This window comes from Ambystoma mexicanum, chromosome 2q (genome assembly GCF_040938575.1).
Source record: "Ambystoma mexicanum isolate Mex_15411 chromosome 2q, UKY_AmexF1_1, whole genome shotgun sequence".
Lineage (NCBI taxonomy): Eukaryota > Metazoa > Chordata > Amphibia > Caudata > Ambystomatidae > Ambystoma > Ambystoma mexicanum.
The window spans coordinates 531,513,051-531,537,452 of record NC_090924.1 but is presented as its reverse complement, the minus strand read 5'-3'; the positions used below and the strand labels follow the sequence as shown (position 1 = coordinate 531,537,452).

Below are 24,402 nucleotides of genomic sequence, written 5' to 3'. Positions count from 1 at the left end.
CAAATCATCCAACCGGGGCTGGGTAGCGTCCCCGTGGATACCAGGTGAGCGTAACAACGTTCTCCAGGAAATCAGCTTCATCCATGCCAAAGTAAGAGCCAGTAGGGAATTAGGTTAGCAGGGTAGATGGAAAGAGAAGGAAGAGGAATGTCTTAAGGAGTTTCCGGAACTTAAGAAGATCAGGCTCAAGACGGAGTGCGGCAGGGAGGCTAATCCAGAGGGAGGCCCCTGCAGAGGATAAGGTTCTCCCTACAAATCTCTGCTTGGAGAACAGGCTCACTCGCAGAAGGTTGGAGGTAGATGAGCGGAGGGCTCGGGAAGGACAGTAGTAAGGTAGGCAACGTTGCAGATGGGTAGGTCCCAGGCTCCAGAAAGCCTTGCGGACAATGCATAGGGTCTTGAACTTGATCCTTGCAGCCACAGGAGCAAGTGGAGGGATTTCAGCACCAGAAAGATGCAGTCCCTGGGCTTGAGGCCAAGGATAAGTCTTGTGGTTCTGTTCTGAATGAGTTGAAGAGGGCGCAGAGCAGAGGTAGGGAGAATGAGAAGGAGGCTGTTGCAGTAGTCCAGCCTTCAGAGAACCAGGGCTTTGTAGACAGTGAGCCGCTGGGGGAAGGTGAGAAAAGGAAGAGTACCTCTGAGGAGGTGTAGCTGGTAGTTGGACTTTTTAGAGATGTCCGAAATGTGAGTGGAGAAGGAGAGAGTGGAGTCGAAGATGATCCCAAGGCTTTTTGCCTTGCAGGTGGGTGCGGGCACAGGGCCAAGGGAGGCCGGCCAGAGTGAGAGTGGGAAAGCGGGAGCAGGAGTCCCAGTGCAAACGATCTCAGTCATACTTGCATTGAGGCAGAGGCCGTTTGCAGCACACCATGACTGTATTGCGGACACTCAGATATGAGCGCGGTAGAGTAGAGGGCTAAGGGTAGCCTGAAGGAGAGTTGCGTGTTATCCGCATAACACTGGAAGTTACAGATGAAAGTGGCAATCACATGTGCCAGGGCAGCCATGTAGACATTGAAGAACCAGGGGGACAGGTTAGAACCCTGGGGAACCCCACAGGTTGAAAGAGTGATAGTAGAGAGAAAGGACCCAAGTTCCACCTAGGATGGGCAGTCGTAAAGGAAGTTGGTTAACCACGCTAGAGCATAACCTGTCATTCCCTGGGTGTCATGCAGTCGTGGAATCAGCATGTGGTGGTTTACCGTGTTAAAGGCAGAGGAGAGGTCAAGAAGTGTGAAAACAGAGGGAGTGTTAGTGTCAAGATTTGAGAGCAGGTCTTCACAGGTGTTTAGTAGAGTAGATTCTGTTCCTCTGGATGCTCTAAAGCCAGACTGATGGTCGTGGAAGGAAGCAAAAACAGTTTCAGTGTGGAGGGTCAGCTGAGAGATAGCCAGCTTCTCCAGGAGTTTGGCCAGGTAAGGGGTGATAAGAGGCGGGGCAGTAATTTGCCACAATGGAGGGGTCGGCAGAGGGTTTCTTAAGTAGAGGGTGCACAAGGGAGTGCTTAAAAGAAGTTGGGAAAACTCCAGTGGCAAAAGAAAGACTGCAGAGATCAACCAAGGCTGGAGCGAGAGAGTCAATGTTGTCCTTAATGGTTTTGGAGGTGCAGGGGTTCACCTGTTTGGATGAAGCCTTCATGGACCGGACTTGTCTTTCCTTTAAGTTCTATGCCTTTGGGAGAGTGCTACTAAACCAATTAGCACAAGCTATTGCACACTTGCATATCCAGAGACTGAAGCCAAGACATGTTGCTAAAACCTGAATTGCTTGATAACCCAGAAGAAACATATTATATATATTGGCACAAAGGAGAATGAAGGGAAATATAATTTCCAGATCAAGGTGAAAGTCCAGTGAGTCACTGCCCCATTGAGGCAGACAGCCATAACAGCCGATTTCATCTAACCCTAACAACTCCCTATCAGAACACCTGATACCAGTGACTTGCTTACATAGGAATCACTAAATGTATTTGAAGGTTCAACTTAAGTTCCTAGTAAACAGCCAGCATTGGCGAGCACAAGGGGATATTATGCCCGGGTTACAGGTTGAAGTCAAACTAGGCAGATATTTACCACAGGTTGAAGAGTGGTTCCATCAACGATAAGCAGGAAGAGCTATGACAGAAGCCTGTAAGGCAGAAAGTAATTAAAGGGGGCAGGGGAGGAATATTAAAGATGAGGTCAGATAGAACATCAGGCAGGAGAATGAAGAGGGCAGTATAGAGTTTTAAAGAGGTATTGAAGAGAAGAACAAGTTACTTTCTTACCTGGTAACGTTCTTTCGATGGGATGGTCCGACGACGTATTCCATATCTATGACATGTAATCACCACAGCTGTGCTGCTTCGGAAACTTTTTTCGGCGTCTGCGTCCTGTGTCGATGACGTCGATGCGCCGTCGTCGAGGACCTCGTCCGACGTCATCCGATGTGATAAGTAGGACGCACGACGCCCATAGCCTCAGTTGTAGTTTTTTCCCCCAGAACGTGTGAAATTAGTCAACTGCCAGTCAGACACAAAGCCTTGCAGAACGTAAGCTGCAATCGCAAAAGAAATTCTGCAGCGGGGAAGGCAGGGCGGGAGCGATATGGAATACGTCATCGGACCATCCCATCGAAAGAACATTACCAGGTAAGAAAGTAACTTGTTCTTCGAGGGGATTGGGTCCTCCGACGTATTCCATATCTATGACAGACTCCCAAAGCAGTACCAGAGCAAGGAGGAGGGAAAGAATTTAGAATCAAAATTTAGAATAGCCAATCAAATAGCAGAGCAAAGGACCGCCTTGCCAAAGGCCAGATCCTGTCCTCGGATGGAATGGAGGGAATAGTGACGTACAAAAGTATGTAATGAAGCCCAGGTGGCTGCATCACAGATGTTGCGAATAGGAACACCCCTCTGCAGGGCAGTAGATGCAGCCACACCCCTGATAGAATGGGCCCGCAAGCCAGCCGGAGGGTCCTTACCCGCCAAGCGGTAACACTCCGAGATGGCTAAAATAATCCAGCGAGACAGTCTGTTTCGTCACAGCTTGCCCCAAACGCTTTCCAGCGTAACCAATAAAGAGTTGATCGTCCACTCTGACCCGGGACATGCGTGAAACATAAAAGCTTAAAGCTCTCCTAGGATCAAGCCTATGGAGCCTCTCCTCTTCCTTACCAGGATGCGGAGGAGGATAGAATGCCGGAAGAACAACCTTCTGGGCCAAATGAAATTCCGTCACTACCTTCGGAAGAAAAGAAGGACGAACTCTAAGGACAACCCTGTCCTTGTGAAATACAGTGAAGGGTGGCTTAACTGAAAGTGCCTGTAACTCACTCACTCAGCGAGCGGAAGTAACCGCAACTAAAAACAGTTTTCAGAGTTAACAGCCTCAAAGGGCAAGAATATAAAGGCTCAAACGGAGCACCCATAAGAAACTTAAGAACAAGGTTTAAATCCCAACCGGGCACCAGGAAAGGTGACGGAGGGAACACATTAGTGAGCCCTTTCAGAAACTGTGAAATTAAAGGGATTTTAAAGTAAGAACACTCTTCAGATGAGCGCTTAAAGATGGACAGCGCCGCCAGGTAACCTTTAATGGTACCCACTTGCAAGCCCCTGTGGGCCAAAGAAAGTAAAAAGGACAGAACCATGGGGATGTCGCATGCAAAAGGATCCACATTCTGAACTCTGCTCCAGTCGCAGAACTTACGCCAACGGCAACGGTACAGAGACTTTGTTGCTGGCCTTAGGGCCGAAAGCAACACCTCCATCACGTCTTCAGGGAGGTCCCAATCCTTATACCTCAACCTTTCAGAAGCCAAGCGTGAAGGTTGAGGGATCTGACCTCTGGATGGAGAACCTGACCCCCCTCCCGTGAGAGCAGATCGTCTCGGTAGGGAAGACGACATGGAGGGCAGATGGACAAGTCGAGAAGGTCCGGGTACCACGTCCTCCGAGCCCACGCCGGAGCAATGAGGATCATCCGGGAACCGAACTTCCGTAACCTCCGCAGCACTTGCGGGATGACGGGGACTGGAGGAAACGCGTACAGCAGCGGGAATGACCACTCCACCACAAACGCGTCTCCTAAGGCTCCTTTTGGAGGAAATTCCCACGAGCAAAACCTTTCGCACTTCCGGTTGACACTGGAGGCGAAGAGATCCACTTGAGGGGTCCCCCAAAGGGGCGAAGATCTCCAGGAGAATCTCCTGAGCCAACTCCCACTCGTGAGAGATTGCGCTCTGCCTGCTCAGAGCGTCCGCCATCACGTTTTCGTCTCCGGCCAGATGAACTGCCGAGATCGAAACTTCCTGCTGGATGGCCCAGAACTCGAGCTGCATCGCCTCCCTGCACAGAGGAAGAGACCCTGCCCCCCCCTTTTTGTTGAGGTAGTGCATGGCCACTGTGTTGTCCGTCAGGATCAGGACACTTTCCTCGCACAGTCGGCAGAAAAGCCTTCAGGGCTAGCCTGACGGCCCTCAGCTCCAACAGATTGATATGGAGTCTGGACTCCGATGGAGACCAACGACCGCTGACTGTCAGCCCTTTGGCATGAGCTCCCCATCCCGTGAGGGATGCATCCGTCACGATCGTCACCTCCGGCCAGGGAAGCCAAAATGGAGCTCCCTTCATCAAGTTGCCTTCGACGGCCCACCACAGAAGGTCCCGGGCGACCAAGGGCAGCACCTGAACCGGGTCCGACATCCTGCCGGAGGACTGCGACCATTGCGTCTTGAGTGCCCACTGCAAAGATCTCATCCGCAGGTGAGCCTCTGGCACCAGAAGAATGCAGGATGCCATGAGGCCGAGCAACCTCAAGAACTCGAATGCCGGGAGCGTCTGGGCATGCTGAAACTTGTGCACCATCTGCTGAATGTGAAGAGCCCTCACCTGGGGAGGAAAACACTGCCCCAGGGAAGTGTTGAGCACTGCTCTGATGTACTGGAGCCGCTGTGTTGGCGTCAAATGGGACTTCTTTAAATTGAGGGAGAAGCCCAGCCTGTGAAGGGAGTGGCAGGTGACGGACAGATGATCCAGGACTTGCTTGGGAAAGCTCCCCCTGATCAACCAATCGTCCAGGTAGGGGTAGACGTGAATCCCTCCTTGCCCGAGATGCGCTGCCACCACCACCATGAGCTTGGTGAAAACCCTCGGGGCGGAGGTCAATCCGAACGGCAGGACCCGAAACTGAAAGTGCGAGTCGCCAACCGCGAACCTCAGGTACTTCTTGTGCTTGGGATGGATCGGCACATGGAAGTAAGCATCCTTGAGGTCGAGTGACACCAACCAGTCCTGAAGCTGAAGGGCCTGGAGGACTTGAGAGAGAGTAACCATCTTGAACTTGTCCTTCCTGAGGAGTTTGTTCAAAGTCCATGATGGGTCTCAATCCCCCGTCTTTCTTCGAAGTCAAAAAATAAGGGGAATACCATCCCTTGTTCCTCTCCGCTACAGGCACCAGTTCTATGGCGCCTTTCTCCAGCAGGGCTTGAATTTCCTGCGCAAGGAGCGGATCCTCACTCTGCAAAGAGAGGTACCCCGGTGGATGGTCACGAGGCCTGTGCCGAAAGGGAAGACAGTAGCCGTGGGTTATGATCTCCAGAACCCACACATCTGAAGTAATGGCTTGCCACTCTACAAGATGCTGCGCCAGCCTTCCCCCAACCGGTGAACCATGGGACATGGCCTCATGACTGAGTGGGAGAGCTGCGGCGTTACCGGAGGGCAAAGAGGCAACTGCCCGAGCGGCCTTGGCACCACGGGTACCCTGTCATCCACCTCTGGTACCCCTGCGTTGGCCTCTTTGACTGCCAGCTCCTCTCGCTTTACTGAAGGACGAGTAATAGCGAAAGGAACCACCCCTCCACTGCTGTCCCCTAGGACGAAAAGGCAGACGTTGGCGAACTGCAGCGCCCAACGACTTCGCTGCAGCTTTTGAGGTCTGCAACCTCTCAAGGCTCTCGTCAGCCTTGCTGCCAAAAAGGTGTTCACCGTCAAAGGGCATGTTGAGGAGCCGGGACTGCACATCAGGAGCAAACCCCGACTTCCGCAACCACGCAAACCTGCGTATCACGGTGCTCGCCGCCATGGACCTACTGACGCATTCAGCTAAGTCCAAACCCGACTGAACGGACTCACACATGGCATCCTTACCATCCTGGACCATAGCAAGGAAACCATCCCGTTCGTCCCCTTCGGGAATATGTTCAGCCGCTAACGCAACACAGTTCCACAGAGTGCGTGTGAAACGAGACAAGGCACAAATGGAGGTGGCCGCCTGAAGCGCCATACCACCAGAAGAAAACACTTTCTTCGCCCAGCCATCAAAACGTTTGTCGTCCCTATCAGGAGGGATGGTAGGGTACGACGCCTGCTTTGCCGGGGCCGTGGCCGCCTGCACCACCAAACTCTCCGGAGTGGGGTGCCTGGTCAAGTAGCAGGGGTCGCTACTGGCTGGACGGTATTTTCGCGACAAGGATCTGCCCACCGCCGGGAGACTCTCCGGAGCAGTCCAAGCCGCCGCCACCCTTCTCTGTAAAGGCATATGGAACGGCGGTACCGGGTCAGTTGGGGGACCAACATCAAGGATGTCCGTCAGATCATCCTGCACAAACTCCCCTGGGGGAGCAGACCATCCCAAGTACTCAGAAACCCTAGCCATAAGGCGCCGGTACGAGGAATCGGCATGAGAGCCAGGCTCAGGCCTACAAAACTCCACCTCCGGAGAGATGTCCAGTCCACTGGCATCATGCAGTGACTGCCTCAAATTGTCAAACTGACTATGGCCTGCGACAATTTTATCTGGAACCTGACTAGGAACCAGGCCATCAGAATCCTCATCCGCCTCTGAAATATATTCCAGGTGGCGAAAAGAAGGCACCCGAGAGTGCTTGCTCTTAACCAGAGCCTTCCTAGGGGGTTCCCCCGTGCCACGGGGTACCTCCGACACGAAAGGCGTCGATGGCGTCGAGCGAATCGGTGCCGACGTCGAGAGAACAGGCATCGGCGCCGAGAGGATCGGCGCCGACGTCGAGGAAATCGGCGTCGACGTCAGATGCAGCGCCGCCAGCATCGGCGGCGTCGACACAGCCCTCGGAGCCCCGAGCGTGTCCCTCGACGACCTGAGCGTCGACGGCTTCGACGACTTCCTCGGAGCCTCGAGAAAGCCTGTCGACGCCCTCGACGCCTCAGACGTCGATGTCTTCCTTGAAGGCACCACAGGTGCACACGGTTTCGAACGCGTCGAGGACCGGGACCGGGACCTGGAACGGGTACGTCGAGAACGAGTCTCCTTGTCCGAACGGGACCTCTCCCGTGACTCGTGCCGACCACTCTTGCGAGCGGTGTCTCTCGACCTCTCACGACCGACCCCACTCGGGGGTGTGGACGGCTTAGTACCCTGCGACTCAAGAATCGCCAGCATTTTCTTCCCGAAGGAAGCCCATTCCTCCGGCGTCGCACGGCTGGTGGGGTAAGCGACGTGCCGGGCAGAGTCCTCCGATGAGGACCTGGAAGACGACCGGTTTCGGCGCTTCCGAGAATGCCTCGAAGAGGCTGAGGAGTGGCGAGACCGACTCCTAGAAGGAGACCCACAAGACTTCCGACGATGATGCGGAGAGTCACCCCTCGAATCATCCGTCGAAAGCCCCGCAGACTTCGACTTCCGGGGCTTGGACACCCGATCTACCGACAACTTCTTCTTACGTTCGCGTAAGGCTTTGGACGTGAGCGACTGGCAGTCGATACAGTCATCCATGTTGTGGGCCTCCCCGAGGCACCAGAGGCAGGCGTCGTGCGAGTCCGTCACTGACATTCTGGAACCACACTCCCCGCACTTCTTGAAACCCGGACGCGGGGTCGAAGACGAAGTAGAAGACATCTTCACACGAAGGATTTTCACAAAACAAACAGGTTCGAAGGACCGAGAAGAACAGAACTCCAAAGAGTCGAGGCGTTAACCGAGATTCACGAAGCAACAGGTTCGCGGAAAAAACGGAACTGAGGCTACGGGCGTCGTGCGTCCTACTTATCACATCGGATGACGTCGGAGGAGGTCCTCGATGACGGCGCATCGACGTCATCGACGCAGGACGCAGAAAAAAGTTTCCGAAGCAGCACAGCTGTGGTGATTACATGTCATCGATATGGAATACGTCGGAGGACCCAATCCCCTCGAAATAAGAGAAGTTTGAATGAGAGAAAATTAAGGAGGCGGTCAGGCGGAAGATCAGGGATGATGAAGTAGAAGGCGCTAGAGAAGTAGAGAGTAGCAAGGAGAAGGTCGGAGGGGGTATTGAGGGCACAGCGGTAATTGTTAAGGAGGCTAATGGGTGCTGCCTCAGTGAGCAAGTTGGAAGTTGCTGTCATGATGCCTGCCCCCGGAAGACCAGACCAGGCCCAGCATCTCCGGAAGCAGGCATCATGCCACTTGGAGCATGCCCAAAAGCCCCAGTTAGAGGATGTTTGGGTACACTCCAGGCGCCGCGCTGAACTCACCTGCTTGGCGGTACTTCAGAATTCCATCACGCTCTCTCCATCTCGCGGCCGCCCTCCGACACCTAAGGAGACAAAGACAGCAAGGTGAGCAAGGGGTCTCTCTAAGGCTATACAAGCTACCCCCAAGGACTTACCTGATTTACCACGGGAGGTACTCACCTCATCTCGGGTCGGCGCAGTCAACTCTGCTTCATCGCCGTACCCCGGCCCCTAAGGGGAGAAAGCAAAGACAATACCAGTTGCCCCCTACAAAACTTACCTGATTTACCACGGGGGTCTCACCTCATCTCGGGTCGGCACAGTCAACTCTGCTTTATCGCCGTACCCTGGCCCCTAAGGGGAAAAAACACAATAGACTTACCTGAATCTTACCGAGTGCCATTTGGAAATCTTCGAGTGGATTAATCGGCAACCTGCAAGGAATCGGACAGAGTGAAGATCAGACATTTGAACTCTTATGAACAATTGGACTTTAGAGTCAATACTGGAACTCACCAATTCCTCTACGCCATTGAAGTAACTGGTCATCAACGCTCCCCTGCGGTCGAGGCAGGATGGAGAGCTCATCCTTCCAAACCATCAGGTGAGACTAAGGAGGGGACATCAAGAGTGATCTGTGGGAAGACAACGGGAGTGGGGAAGGTGGGTTGACACTCAATTCCACGGGTGGTTAATTCCTCTTCTCCTTTGCAGAAGAATATTCTTGCGAGCCAGACAAACTAGGCTGAGCGGGCCAGTCCAGTCAGTCATCTCGGCGCTACACGTCACGCTGGTGGAAATAACAGCGGCCCAGTTCCGGTCGACGCCCCCGCGGGAACCAGGTGAGCGTAACAGTTACATTAAGGTGGAAGGCAGAAAGAGTAGGAAGGAGGACGCAAGCCTGAACATCAAAAAGGCCCAGCTTGGGAACGTTGATGGTACAAGCATGTGGCAAAACATGAAGGGGATACAAGTGAAAAAACAGTTTGGAGAAGAGAAGACAAGAGGTGCAGGAGAGAGGAGAAGACAAGAGATGGATCAGGGGTCACATTAGCACGAGATTGTCGTGAAATGTCAAGGAAGAAGGTGAGATCAGGTTTTTGGGGAATAAAGCCAAGACCCTGAGACAATAATGTGGTAAGAAAGCTGAATTGAATAGTCTAGTTAAATATAAGTTACCAGCCTCTTGGTGGAAGCTCTGGCGTTTTGCCAACAACTACTCTGCTCCAGCCTATATCTTGGTGTCTAGTTTGAGAAGGCACAATGGGGTGGAGATCCAGGTTAAGGGGCCTCTGCAGAGGAGAAGCTGAGGCCAGAGTTTACCAAAGGAGAAAACAAAGATGTATGGGCGGCACTTAAAAGCACAAGCACTAAGAGAGACAGTGATCTGATTATCGACACCAAGAGTGAACCAGGATTAAGATTTTCAAGCCAAGACTTCAACTTTTGAACCCAGGGAGAAGCCATTCCATTGTTGTTGAAACCTTAGATTATTTTCCTAGTTCGCCCAACCCATAAAGTAGCCATAATAAACCATTGTTTAAACATAAACTGTGTGTTTGCCTCGATTTGATACTACATGGCTTTTGAACACTACATGGCCTTTGGACACCTTTTAAAATGAAGTGACCATGAATTGTTTCATGACTTGTCACTCATCCGTGATGGCTTATTAGGCTATGCAGAAAGGAGCAGGCACATCTACAAGGACTCCTGCAAGGTAACAAACATGGGATAGAAACCCAAAGGTTTCTAGCAGCACTCATGCCCCGTGCCTATCTTACCTTTTTTAAGCATTGCCTGGGATCAAATGCCCCTTTTCAAATTGCAGATGCTCCCTGCCCAGTTCAATCATGGGGAGGTCATTCTTGTAGTAGTGCAAATGGGATTGGTGATCCAGTGGAAAAGAAATCTGTGAACACGTAGCCAAAGCTTAAGATACATGTATGCAATTGCCCACTGCCACCAAGGTTCGAGCTCGATTAGCACCCTGGAAGGAGGAGCTGGCCAATCAGGAAGCTCAGAATTTAGACTGTATTCTCTGGTACAAGCCCACGTTCTGAGAAGCCAGGGTGCCGCTAGATAGCGCCCCCTTGCCATCGCCGCTCCTTCTTCAACCCCCCACCACACCTCTTAGCACCTGTGTAGTTTCCTACGTGGGGGCTAAGAGTGTGTAATTTATTTATTTTTCAAAATATACTTACTTTGGTGCATGGCCCTGCACCGCAGCATGGCGTTCCAAGTTTGTTTTCAATCTTGATGACGTCACGGTCATCAACATTGAAAACGGAGTTGGGGAAACAATGGCGTGGCACCGGGCTGTGTAGCAAGGTAAGTTCCTTTTTTAAAAAAAAATATTACACGCCAACAGCACCTGCGTAAGAAACTACACAGGTGCTAATGGCAATATAAACCTCAGTGGAGGGCCAATCCTGTCGGTAATGGCACCACTGCCCGCGTTAAGGGACCCTTGCTACGCTTGGGCCCTTAACTTGTCCAACAGCCCATTACTGGCAGTTGTCGGCCCGCCGCCTCTGTATATATTGCCGCAATATTTGCTGCCCATGGATTCAAATTATCTCTAGATGCTATTAAGGACACCAGCTTTGTTTGCTCGCATTGCTGTTGCGGCAACCTACTAGATGACTCAGCTACATTGTTATGTAGACCTTTATATTTTTTTTAAAGTCATAAAATATTATACATTAGAAACTTACTTAGAAAACAGTATTTTCTGTTCTTTCCACTTTTGTAATCCTTGGGCAGAAAAATGTTTTCCAAGTCTTTGAAGTGGCTGAATCTCTGTCGCAGATCCTCTTCGGTTTCAGATTTCTCGATTCCAGATACATAAATAATGCTATCTGTTTCAAAATCTCCATCCAGCTCCCTTATTATAGTGTCAAAGTCCAAAGTTGTTTCTTTAATGGGCCTTCGAACCTATTAGGACACAAACATAATACACAGATGACACACATGTTGGCCGGACATACTCAATTTACAAAGGCATCAGATCTGATTTCATTAATGCCATGTTTAAAGAATGTTGGTTGAAAAGTTAACTCACTCAGGTTATGCCTGGAGCTGCAGATAAACAGTAAAATCAGCCGTTGCAGGGAGAAAGCTGTATCTTTGTTTTGAAAACAATTATGTCAGCACTTAGGTCAGCACCCTACCATGCAGTGCTTGAAAAAGAACACATCTTTGAAAGGTGACACATGCAGCCTTAGCTCTTATCACACGTCCATGGAGTCATCGAGGAAGTGTAATATCACAGATCTTATTGCATTCATTAAAACAAGCAACAACCATTCCAGCAATTGTGGTTTAGAAACCTGAATGCCAGTGTTTATACTGCCAAAGTTAACGCAAAGTCTACTCTTCTAAAAGATTTTGATCTAACTAATTGGGACTTCAAAACCTTTCATCATCCAAATTGTGTAAGGTCCCCTCTAACTCAAATGTAGGATCTGGAAAAAGTGATGGAAGTCAAATCTCTTCAATAATAAGAAGTCTTTCAACACTTTGGGAAGAAAGGAATGATGTGTTTGCAGCACAAAAATGCTTTGGTAAAATAGTGTAGGGTGCAACTGATGAGTTTGTAATTCACAATTTTGTCAAAGTTCAAGCAGGTCTCACAATTAGCACTCACCACTAGCCATTGGCTAGTGAAGAATGATTTTAAGCAAGTAAGAACTTGTGTGCTGTGTGTATGTGGTTAATTAAGAGGGCAAGTTAATGAGACGCTAGTTCCTTGAAAATGGAAATTCTAACCCCTGGTTCAAGAATGCTAAAAAAGCTTTTCTTCTAAGTAACTAGATTGATGTCCAAAGTAGCCATAGGTTCAAATATTTAAAATGAGAGTACTATCAAGACTACAGTAAAATTCAGTGTATTATGCCGTATCTTAAATGGTTCAAAAATATCTTACCTTACTTGTAAAAAAAGAAAAGGGGGTAGGATCAGGAAGCCAATACAATGATAGGGCAAATGTTAAAAATGGCTTTTCTGAACTAGCCCTTCGGGAGGATTCTGAGGCGCCACCCTGGTTAGTGAACAGGCTAATTGACACAAAGTACCATAGACTAAATATTAAGGTAGACTTCAGGAAATATGGGGGTGGTGCAAGAGTACTGTTAAGCAAACATAAAACACTGAAATGAAATAGGCAACATAGGAGCAGTGTGGCGAACCAGAAGACAGAGTCAAACTCAGTTGTGCATTTTTTTAAAAAATAAGAAAAGCACCTATAAAGTCACACCACTATGAGGGAAGTTCCCTGCCTAAACCTAAAAGTAAGAGTATTAGTCAAAGTGCAATAGAAATAGTCTTTAGGGATTTTTAAGATGGCCGCCAGGGTGTGAGGACGTGCTGTCCTGCGCTCCGTCCCGGCCCGACACAGCAGGCCATTAGCCTATGTAGGGCTAGAGGGTGCTGCGCACTGCAGCACTGTGGCTCTGAAGGGATGACCCCCCACAAACAATATAACAGTTGCTATCTCCCTTCGGCACCGGAAACTGGCAGCAGTGCACAGCGCCAGTGGGGGACGCGGACGAGGGTCTGCGAAGCGAACGCCCAACCTGAGGTGTAGCCCCGCCGCAGGATGGAGAGGTACCGGGGGTCGGCAGGCAGAGACGCAGCCACAAGAGGCCATAGAGGGGAGAGCCGGAGCAAACAGAGACACGGGCCGACACTGCGGGATAAAACCAGCAGAGAGGTGGCAGCAGCCCAGAGCCGTGCAGGGAAACAGAGATGGGAGTGAGAAGCTTACCAGTGTTTGCGACGAGGAGTAGCAGGAGCGCAGCGCAGAGAGCTAAAGATGCAGAGAGGCCGTGAGGGGCAGCCAGATCCTGGATCACCCCCCGGCAGAGCTAACAGGGAGCGGTCTGCAAGAGAGGGCTGGGCCCAGGTGGTGAAAGTGGCTGGAGCATAGCGGAATAGGCCACCCCATGGCATAAGGAAGTAGGAGCGTGATTGACTGGGCGAGTAAGGGCAGCCTAAGGTGTCGGTCTGGGCCCCCCCAGGTGACCAGCAGAGCTTGGCCCAGTAGACAGGAACACCCTGCTGGGGTGGGGGTTGGACCCAGAGCCGGGGGCAGAAGGCTGGGAAGGTGCCCTACTCACCCAGAAGATCCCAGAAGGATAGGGGCTGGTGGTTGTGTGCCCATAAAGTGTAAGGGCCCAGCCTGAAGTGGCGGTGGAGGGTGAACAAAGAGGAGGCTGTTCCAGAATAGGCGGGAGTCCGAAAGGGGAGACAACTTCAGATGCAGGAGTGTTTTCCAGATGCCAGGGCCAAAAGGGAGAAATACTCCGACTCAGCAGAAGAAGAGGTACAACTGGAGCGGTGTTGAAGGCAGCAAAGCGAAGAGGAGCTCCCAGTGAGAGAAGTGGGAAACGCAGAGGGTTAGAAACATCCAGGAGAGATCCGATATCGCGCTAAGCAAGGATAACCTCAAGGAATGCCACAGAGACTTGGAGGGGAGGATGACACTATCTTCCAGGACCAGTTTCACTCTCTAAGGGAACATCTGCGTAATTCCATGAAGGAAGTCAGAGAGGAGGTGCATAGCTTGGAAGACAGAGTGGACCCCATGGAACAGCGATTGTCTGAAATCTCAGAGGAAGTGAAACAGAATAGTGAATTATTGGAGCAGATTGCTAGGGTCTCTCATAAATTCCAACTGCAGGCAGAGGATTTCATTTGCGTGAAGGGTCTGAGTGAGACAGTTTAAGATATGGAAGTGAGGGGCACGATCCAACAGTGCTTTGGGAACTTACTGATGGGACACGCAGCCAGAGGTGGTGGGGATTGACCGAATACATAGAGTTGCGCCCAAAAGGAGAGATACAGGGGCGAGGCCAAGGGACATTCCGATGGCCCTCACTTCCTATGGTCAGAAGGAGAGTATACTGGGAGCGGCGAGAGGTCAAGGGAGCATAACAGTGAATGGCTTGCAGATTCAACTGTTTCAGGACTTGGCACTGTCAACCCTGCAAAAGCGAAGGGCTATGGGAATGGTAACAAGGGCACTCAATGCAAAAACATCCCATATAAATGGACATTCCCGTTTGGTCTACTGTTTTCATTGGAAAGGGTGCAACATTGAATAACAACATGTGCGGAGGGCCTAGAAATGCTGCACTTGGAAGAGGAGGGCGGCGACTCAACGCAACGGCATGGGCCATCTTCCCAGCGCGGACACAGACAGTGGGAATGGGCAAAAGGACAGAGGAGGATGGGGGCAGTGGGCGCGCCTGAATGGCAAGCAGGGGCGACTGACAGAGGGCACAAGTTGAAAAGGTACGAAGTGATGGAAGGGCCACCTGTTAACAGTGAGGTTGGGGGTGAACTAGTAGATAGGAAAGCGGGATCACAGATGGGTGGGCAAGCCACGAATTGGATGGAAGGATCCGGGAGGGATGCAGGGCGGTTGGGAGGAGGTCATGGAATCTGATCGTGGGTATAGTCAACCTCCAATGGGGTGTACCCCAGGTGATTTCCCGGTCCAAAGCCTTGGGGTGGGTGCCCGAGGGTATTATAGGATCTCTCGCCTGGACCTCGGAAGACCGTTTGGGGACGGGGCGGGGGTGGAGGTAGTAGGGGACAAAGGGAGAGGGGTGTTGGGGTCAGATATGAGGGGGAGGAATGGGTAGCGGGGGGAAGGTTAGGGGGTTGGGGCGAGGGGAGGAATTGGCTGCAGCAGGAAAAGGGCATAGTATGCAAAGGTTATAAGGAAAGCAATGGGTGTTGAGAGCGACCTAACCCCAACAAAGGATATTGTTGCATAATGTGAGGGGGCTGAACTCCCTGGTGAAGCGTAAAAAGGTGGAGGCACACATTAAAAGGGGAAAGGTGGGTGTCATCTTGCTACAAGAGACACATGTAAAGAAAACGGATAAGAGGGCTATTCTCACGACTATCAAGGAAATGCCCAGGGAAAAACAGCAGGGCTACTGATGGAGGTTAAAGACTCATTCAATACTAAGATAGTTCAAATTCAGGAGGACCATTAGGGCAGATACCTCTTTCTTCAAGTACAATTGAAACACAGGCAGGTGAACCTAGCAACAGTGTATACGCCAAATGCGTGTCAGGATGGATTCCTGTGAGAGGTAGTGGCTAAACTAGAACCGTTCGCAGTGTGGGATGTCATTCTTACCAGAGACTTTAATCTAGCGTGGAATCCGCACATCGATAGGAGCTCCGTGGCACACCAGGGAGGGGGGCGGGAAGGGCCGTCGAGAGCCCTGGTGGATTGCTTTGACAATATTGTGATGTTTGGCGGACCATGAGGGGAGAGAAAAGGGGCCTCATGTGTTTCTCGCATGTATACCAATCCTTATCCAGAATAGACTATTTATGGGCGGCGGCTACCCTGATGGGGGAAGTGGGCCTGGGATCAATTTCGCTCTGAGACCCTGCCCCGATAATGGTGACAATAAAGGAGCAGGGGCAGCGGAGGGGGCTATGGAGCTGGATGTCCTCTAGGGAGCTACTGAATGATGCAGTGATGGTAGAAGCGATAGGGGAAAAGATGGAGGGATACTTTACCACCAACCAATGACAATCAGGACGCAACGCAAGAAGGTATCTGGAATGCCTTTAAAGCAGTGATTTGAGGAGACATCATAGTGCCCAAAGCACAGAGGGAGAAACAGAGAGGAGCTTGGGAAAAAGAGTTGGAGGCCCAAATGAGAGCAGTGTTGCAGGCTATAGCAGTGAAAAAGACGAGGGCCCTATACAAGCAATTGAAGGATATCATAGGTCCATTGCAATTAATGCGCACTCGTTGGTGCCGAAAGGTCCATGTTGAGTGTGAAGCAGAGATACTATGTATGGGACAACAAGGCAGATAGGCTGCTAGCTCGGCAATTGAAACAGGCAGAAGCTGCTAGGACGGTCCTTCAGATAGCACGACCGGATGGTTCCATTGTGACAGACACAGGGGCTATTACAGAGACCTTTGCCAATTTCTACAAAGACTTGCATACCTCCAAGCAGCCGTGGATGATTACTTCCAAGTGGTGCCGATAGCGAAAATAACGCCCTTGGAGAGGGAAAGCTTGGAAGGGGACATATGGGGAAAAGGAGGTGGAAGCAACCATTAAATCTCTCCCCGTGAACAAAGCGCCAGGGCCAGATGGCTTCCCAGCAATATTTTATAAAAGATTTAGCCAAAAACTAGTCCCTAGGCTTGCAAACCTCTTCAACTCGATTGCGACCAAAGGGGGGGGGGGTGACGCAGTCTATGGCGGAAGCCAAGGTGGTAGTGTTTGGAAAACCCAATAAATATTTGATGAAGTACAGGTTGTATTGACCCATCGCACTGATGAACATCGACACGAAAATATACACAGGCATTCTGGCTGCGTGACTCGCGCTGCTGCTTCCGAAACTGATCAATTCAGATCAATTGGGATTTATAATGGGCCGACAGACATGTGACAATATAAGAAGGCTAGTTCACCTTGTGAAGAAAGCTAATATCCACCAGATTACATTAGTGCTCGTCTCCTTATAGGATGAGAAGGCAATCGACCATGTTAAGAGGTCATTCTTGTTTACAGCCCTGGAATACATGGGGGTGGGACCCAAATGTGTGCAGATGGTGAGGGTGAACTATAGCAATCCCACAATGCGCCCGTCAGTTAATGCCCATTTGTCCCGAAATATCCAGATCTTACGCGGCATGAGACAAGGCTGTCCCCTCTTCCCTCTACTATATACAATCTATCTAGAACCCTTTTTGATAAAACTTAGGCAGAACATAGTTATAAAGGGCATGTTGTTTGGGGGGGAGGAACACATACGGATATGTTGATGACCCTGACATACCCAGATTCCTCAATACCAGCTTTAGTTAAGGAACTGGAAGCAATCGAACGGTTGCCCGTTCATAAATTAAATATGAAAAAGTCAGACCTGTTGGCTCTGTTAATCCCCCAGGATCAGAGGGTAGCCCCACGGACCTACTCGCAGTTGTCTGTGGCTTAAGACAGTAAAAAATATCTAGGGGTGAATACAGCTAGTACAGTAGCACAACTGTACGATAAGAACGCTCTGGAGCCAACACAACAGGTGAAGACTGATCTGGGGAAATGGACTCTGCTAAGAATCTCTTGGCTGGGTCGGGTAGTCTCTGTAAAAATGGTGGTGCTGCCGAGGGTACTATACTATTTCCAGGTGCTCCCAATCCAGGTGCTCCACTCCACATAGGCTGGTGTTGCGATTTATATGGCAGAATAAACACCTGAGAATAGCACTAAGGACTGTGATGGCTCCCAGGAACTGGGTAAAATTTTACGAGGTGGCCCAATTATGGGTAGTGAGAAAATGGTTCTCAGGAGACACGACCAAGGCATGGGCCAGGATGGGTAGGGCGGTGGCAGGGACCCCCCCTGGAGGGAATTCTGAGGCTTCATAGACAGAACACAGAACAGTAATGTGTGATCGACTGGTAGATCAGGGTTGTCTCTCCACAAGGCCGACCCCCTTTATTCATTAATCCGGGGATATGATGCAGGGAACAGACATTTGTACGTTTGAAGAGTGCAAACAACTGCTAGGTCTATCGGCATGGGATAGAATGAGTTATCAGCTGAGGCACTGGATAATGGGCCCAGGGATAAAACAGGCAGCTGGAAGCAAATTGACGCCATTTGAGACCTACACATACAGGGAACAAGATGGTATCAAAGCTGTACTGAATCCTAACGGAACCCGAAACCACGCCTATTTGGGGTTATTTGAAGCAATGGGAAGGCACGTTGGGGGAGGTTATCCCCAGGGACCATTGGGCAACCTATAGAGGAATATCCCCAAGCTGACAAGATCAATCCAACTTAGAGAAGCTTGGAACAAAGTTATGATACAATGGCACTATACCCCGGATAGGCTGAACAGAATATTTAGTACAACTTCACAAATGTGCTGGAGGGGGTGCGTGGGAAAGTGAGACTGGAGGCATATATGGTGGGAATCCTGGAGCTGCGCCTCTTCTGGGCATAAGTCAGTGAGCAAATTAAGTTAGTGGTTGCGATTGATGTAGATCTTACCCCCAGGGAATGGCTGTGTGGTGTCTTTGATCCAGCGATTAAGCTAACGTCCAATGCTCACCGTAAGGCCTTTATAGTGCTGCTGATAGCGGCCTGGTTGGTAATAGCAGAACAGTGGAAAGAAAAACTCCCAGCCAGTCTAGAGTGGCATCAGAAAATATGAGGGATACTAGCAATGGAGTAGGTTACGTACAGTATATAAGATAATGCTGGGAAGTTTCGGCAGGATTGGGGAATGGTTATGGAGTACCTTCATGGGGACTATATGAAGCAGTGGTGCCTGCACAACATATGCATTCTGGACATTGTGTAATGGTCTGAACGCTCTAATAATTGTAAGGGGGAAGCACAGACTTGAACAAGCTGCTGTAGCCAGGGGTGGGGGAGAGGGAATGTTACGTTTTGTATTCTGATAAATGGCAATAAAAATACGTTTACAAAAAAAGAAATAGTCCTTAGTCTGAATCCTATTAGCTAACTGGCTATTAGCTAACCTAGGAAACAATAACAAAAAAGGCTGGAGCAATAGCCTCTGTCATTGGGCTTTGTCAGGCCCAATTACTTGCATCCCAAGTAGCTTGTTTTCACAAGTTCATAAAATTCTCTCAATACAGTCCTCAGTTTCTCTGCAGGTTCTCTGCGCCACATTTTAAGTCTTTACATATATTCTATATGGTTCCCTTTTCCCAGCAAGACAAGGTTTTCATAACACAATTCCACCATTTCTTACTTGGTACTGGATAATGTCCTTGATTTGTTTTTATGCACTGGAACCCTCCAGGTTCACGCTCCTTTTAGTTCTGTTCACTATGTTTCGTGTTTCCAGGACTCTCCAAAGTTCTCCGGCCCTCTGACAGGGCTACTTGAGCGGGGCCTTGGTGAGGCTCGGCCTGTTTGAGTTTTCCAGGCTCCCGTATCCTTTGTGGCTCTCCCAGGCTCTGATATTAATCTCTCATTTTGCCAGGGCTCGCCAAAGCCTTCTGGCCATCTGATAGGCTTGTTTAAGCAGGACCTCAGTAGAGCGTCTGCTTGTTTGGGTTTTCTTGGCTCCCATAAGCCTTGTAGCTTTCCCTGCTTCTAATACCACGGTCCGCCTCTCTCAAAGGCGCTACCTCTGTGAGAGAGTTAGCTTCCCTTCTGCTGCTCGGCAGCTAAAGCACTTCTCATGCGAAGATTGGGGCTCAGATCTCTCCGCTATCTGGCCTCGGCGCCAGGTAACTGGCCCTAGGCCCATCACGGCTTCCGTGTGGTCGCACCACCAGACATCGCTTCACTGTTTCCGTCTCTCTCGGCTTTGGCTTCTTTGCCAGTCTGGACGCCAGTCTTCTGTCATCTGGTTAGCAATTTACTCACTCCACACGGTTCTGCCGGCTCTGTGGTCTAGCGAAGCTCCGCCCCTCCAGGACATCCTCCTCGTATCACAAACAAAAGGGGAGAGTCGTTTTTCTTTGTCTGTAGCGTTCACGTGAGAACCAGCATTACCTGAAGCCAAAGGGATTGAAGAAAGATCACTACCAGGAGAATCTAAAATAGAAGTAACAACAGTCTTTCCTATTCCCATGTAGGCAGACACAGCGTTTGGACAGGCAGTTCCTTCCAGGAATGAGAGTCCTTGACCCCAAGAGGGGAGGTCCTCCCAGTGAGGTCCCAATTGCCCGGACCCCTAGGGAGGGTCTTGCTGAGAGGACCAGTTTCCCTAGCCTCAAAAGGGGATGGCTCCCCTCTGTGGAGAAGGGACGAATAGTCCAGATTCATCACAGCAGGTAAAGTAAAAGTCAAGCAGCTATCATTAATACACACATATAAGCGCACACAAAAGAAAACAAACACACACAACACAGACATATACATACATCTTGAGTTACTATCTCAGTGCTGCTGGGCAGCTCAGTCACAACCTTCAGCTGTCCGAGGCTAACCCTGGCCCCAGTCTCAGATCTCCAAGTGAGATCACCTGCAATTTACAATAAACACATGAAAAGCAGTTCAAATGAATGGAAAAAGAAACACTGTAGGTAGTAAAATAGAGAAATGCTGCCTTATGAGGAAAAGGCCTCTACAGAGTCACCAGTCCTTTCCTACCAGGTAAGCAAGACTGGTGCCTCAACAGAGTTAAAGTTCTAGGTAAGTACCTGAGTAGGGAGCAGGAAGTCTTGAAAAGTCCACATAGAACACGCTTTGGCAAAGTCAATATGTTGAAAATAAATAACTTTGTGAGTGTAAATTGTAAGTAAAAGGTGTTTAGGGGCACTCTTTCAATCCCACCGCACTAGGGGTTACCCCCGTGGGGATCCTTGGCTAAAAATCCATTAACCACCACTAGCCATGGGAGAGTTAGGGAGTGGACTTTATGCCCATACAATCCCTGTGGAGGGAGGAGGTTGAGAAAACAGGTTGAGAAAACAGGTGTGCAGGCTTGCAACCGCGAACTCAGATTTTCCCTAGTGACCACTTCGAAGGTACTCTGAATCGCTAGGACCACTTACATCTGTTTTTCAGTCTGAGGAATTCCAGGTGCCGTGTAAGCCGTGGCTGAAGTCAGCATGAGGTTTGGTTCAGGCCAGATGGTGGTTCCGGACTAGGCTGGACGGTTCTGAAGAAGATCTAGCAGGATGGCCCAAGCACTTCAAGAATGCTGGCACAGCAAGTCCTATGATGACAGGATTCCACAAGGAAACTGCAGAGATAGGGAGCCGCAGATTTCCCACCCATCAGGGGGCAGCAGGCAACTGCCGTGCCTCTGTGATACAGGGGCACTTTGGGCTCCCATTACACTCTGTTCAGAAAGTTGCATTGAGCAGTCTAGCCTATTTTTTCACAGCGGCACTTGGGAGGCATTCCAACATAGTGACTATTTGATGGGCAGGCACAATTTCTCCCCATGTCGCAATGCTTCAGGTTCCTATGGCTTAACGCTCCTGTTCCTTGCCAAACATCCTTGAGTTTCTTCCTTTCACTTTCTCCTTGTTTTCTCTCACTCCCTTTTACCTGTCCACCTATTCTCCTGCTTTCCCCTTCCCAGCCTATTATCCTTCCTCAGCCCAAGAGCCTCATCCATGCTCATCAGAAGGGGCCTCTATTCCTATGACTGCCCGGAAATCCTTCTTTGCTTCCTTGGACATCTACATTCCTGCTACCTGCTCCCTTTGCCAGCTGTTCTGAGACAATATCTTTTAGGATTCACAGAGGGGTTTTTCTTCCTCCTGAGGATTTCCCCCATTTCTGCACCATATAACTGTGGGGGGCCCTAGGGCTATCTGATTGCATGACAGGGGGATACAAAGCACCCATGCAGCACTTCACTGAAAGTTGATGTATGCTACAATAAAACAATACAGGAATCTTGAACAGGGGACAAGAGTCCCCTTTCACTGTTAGTATATGAGTGACCCATGGCCCCAAAATAAGTGAGCCGAGAAAGGGAATTAAAGCAAAAAGACTTTACTTAACTCCAAAATTCAGTACTGAGTAAAAGCCACAGCAAATACCTGAGGGTTCTGTTGATGCAATGAAAGGAATGATAGCAAAAACAAATATTTTATAATAATAAGCAATAGCAAACAGGTTTGGTTTTTAGTGAAGGCACAAGAATGGCATTTGCTACGCACTGCCATAGTTGTGCTACCTGGCCATAAGAGAGCAATGGCTTGAAAATGGTGTGGGTATATGGCCATATGATGGGCGTAGCAGGCAAATGGCAATCTAATGCCTTTCAACGACCCTAACTGTTGATTTTGCCAATGCCAGTTTTTAACAGTGATTCAATTTAACGAACAGATGCAAGGACATACAATTGAATAATCAAGTGGCTGCAGGCACACTTGGTCAAAAAGTGTTCATTACAACAAGAGCTGATTTATAGCTGCAATAAGCCACTTATTTTCAGAAGACTGCTTAGAAATAACACTGGCAGCTATATAACACCTCAGAGTTTCATGATACTGGACAACAAAACTAGCTCAAAAAGAGGATGTGTTATGTGCAGGAAGGTGTTAGTGATGGGTGGAAATGGTCATATGAATTGGCAATCCAGGGGCAATTAATGGGTGAGTAAGGTTTAGTTTGGCTTTAGGGAGGAGGTATGAAGCAAGGAAAACCCGGATATAAATGCAACCTGCCCTCACAAGTGGATGAACGATGCTAGGGCAAGGTCTTAGGAAGAGTTGGTGGATCGAGAGACCAGGCAGAAGGTGGAGAGAAGTGCTGAGGAGTTACAGGAAGTATTGGATGAGAATGCAGGTAAGGTATTGTGGGTGTAAGAGAGGGTTGTATCAAGCTTGGGAGTGGAGTGGTTGTTGTGAGAGTATATGTTTGAGTCAGTGGTAGTAGAGAGGTGTACGGTAAATAGGAGAGAGTGAGAGTAGAGGGTGAAGCTAGATAGTTGAAGGTGAGATTGCTACAGAGAGAAAGGCTGACGTGAAAGAGAGAGTGAAATGAAGGGTGCATGTGAGTTAAAGAGAGAGAAAGGGAATAGGAGAGAGGAAATAGGTGTAGCCATAGAAGGTTTGAGACAGGAGGGAGCAGTGGAAAGGAGAGAAAGAAAGGAGGAGCTTGAGAAGATTGGAAGGACGAACAAATTACTTACCCCTTGTTAATGTTCTTTCTATTGGATGTTCCTCCCACGGATTCCTCATCTTTGATTGAGCAATATGCTGCTTGCAGTCTCGGAAATGTTTCGACAGCAGAGGGCCCTGTGCAGCACCAAGTTCATGCCCCGCGACTGTTTCCATCCCTGCGCCCGGACGCAGCACTGATGATGCTATAAATACCAGCCACTGCACCCGTTGCTTCAGTTCTAGTTTATCCCTCTTTCTGCACAACTGACTTGAGGATTGCTAAAACCCCTATGGGCATTGAAAGAGAAAGAGATGCATACTAAAAAATTCACCAATAGTCAGAGGGGTACGCTGTAAGGGCGATGAGGAATCCGTGGGAGGAACAATTCAACAGAAAGAACATCACCTGGGGTAAGTCATTTGTTCTTCTAATGGACTGTGTACTCCCACAGAGTCCTCATCTTTGATGGACTCCCATAGCAGTTTTATAGATGGAGGCGGGACAAGTAAAAGTGTTTGTGAAGTATTCATTACTGGATTATATTGTGCAGAACTGCCCTTCCAAATCGAGTGTCTCTTGACCCCACAGAGAATCCAAACAGTAATGCTTTGAAAAAGTGTGTATTGAGGACCAAGATGCAGCATCACAGATGTCATGCACTGGTACACCTTTTTGAAGAGCAGATGTGGCTGTCACTCCTCTTGTGGAATGAGCCGTTAGATGTTCTGGGACATTCTTTCCAGCTATAGAATAGCATTCTGAAATACAAAGAAGGGTGAGGGGGTGGATAAAATGCTGGTAAGGTAATCCCTTGAGTCAGATAGACAGGCTGCCACCGACGGCAGGGTGTAATGGCCGGTCACCTCATCCTCGGCGGTGGGCGCTGAGCGAGCTGCAGCACCAGCCGCTGGTTGTGTCATCGATCGATGAACCGTCTCTGGAGTGGAAGCCCCACCGGATGAGTGCTGCCTATCGATCCTGGTGGATGTACTAGATCAGCTGCCAATGGAGAGTATCAGCCGCATAGGCTCTGTAGACCGTGCTGGAGTGAGGGCAGGCAGACGCTGAGCGTCAGCACGGTGCTTGGGGCCCAACCGGGGACTGTAGGCAAGGGGTTGATGTGCTCTGATGCCCTTACCTGTTGCTGAGGCTACAGTGAAGCGCAGGGCCGAATACGGCCTGGAGGGGGAAGCTGCTTAGGGCCGGGCCTGCACTGAGACTCCTTAAGTCCATGTAACTACCGAACTCAACCAACAGAGCATACCTGCGACCACCAGCTCTCCAATCTCTGGGTTCAAAACGCCTTATTGGTGAAATCCTACAGCCTGTCTATGCCAC

General features: G+C 49.8%; 1 protein-coding gene across 4 annotated transcripts in view; it reads right to left on the bottom strand.

The window, feature by feature from the left end:
- REXO5 (RNA exonuclease 5) overlaps positions 1-24,402 on the bottom strand; it is a 1,375,618-nt gene that overhangs the window by 234,467 nt on the left and 1,116,749 nt on the right. For all 4 annotated transcript variants that reach the window (XM_069647648.1, XM_069647652.1, XM_069647650.1 and 1 more), the window contains one exon: positions 11,173-11,392. In XM_069647648.1, coding sequence (XP_069503749.1) covers positions 11,173-11,392 — 220 coding nt within the window. The remainder of the gene's footprint in view (positions 1-11,172; positions 11,393-24,402) is intronic.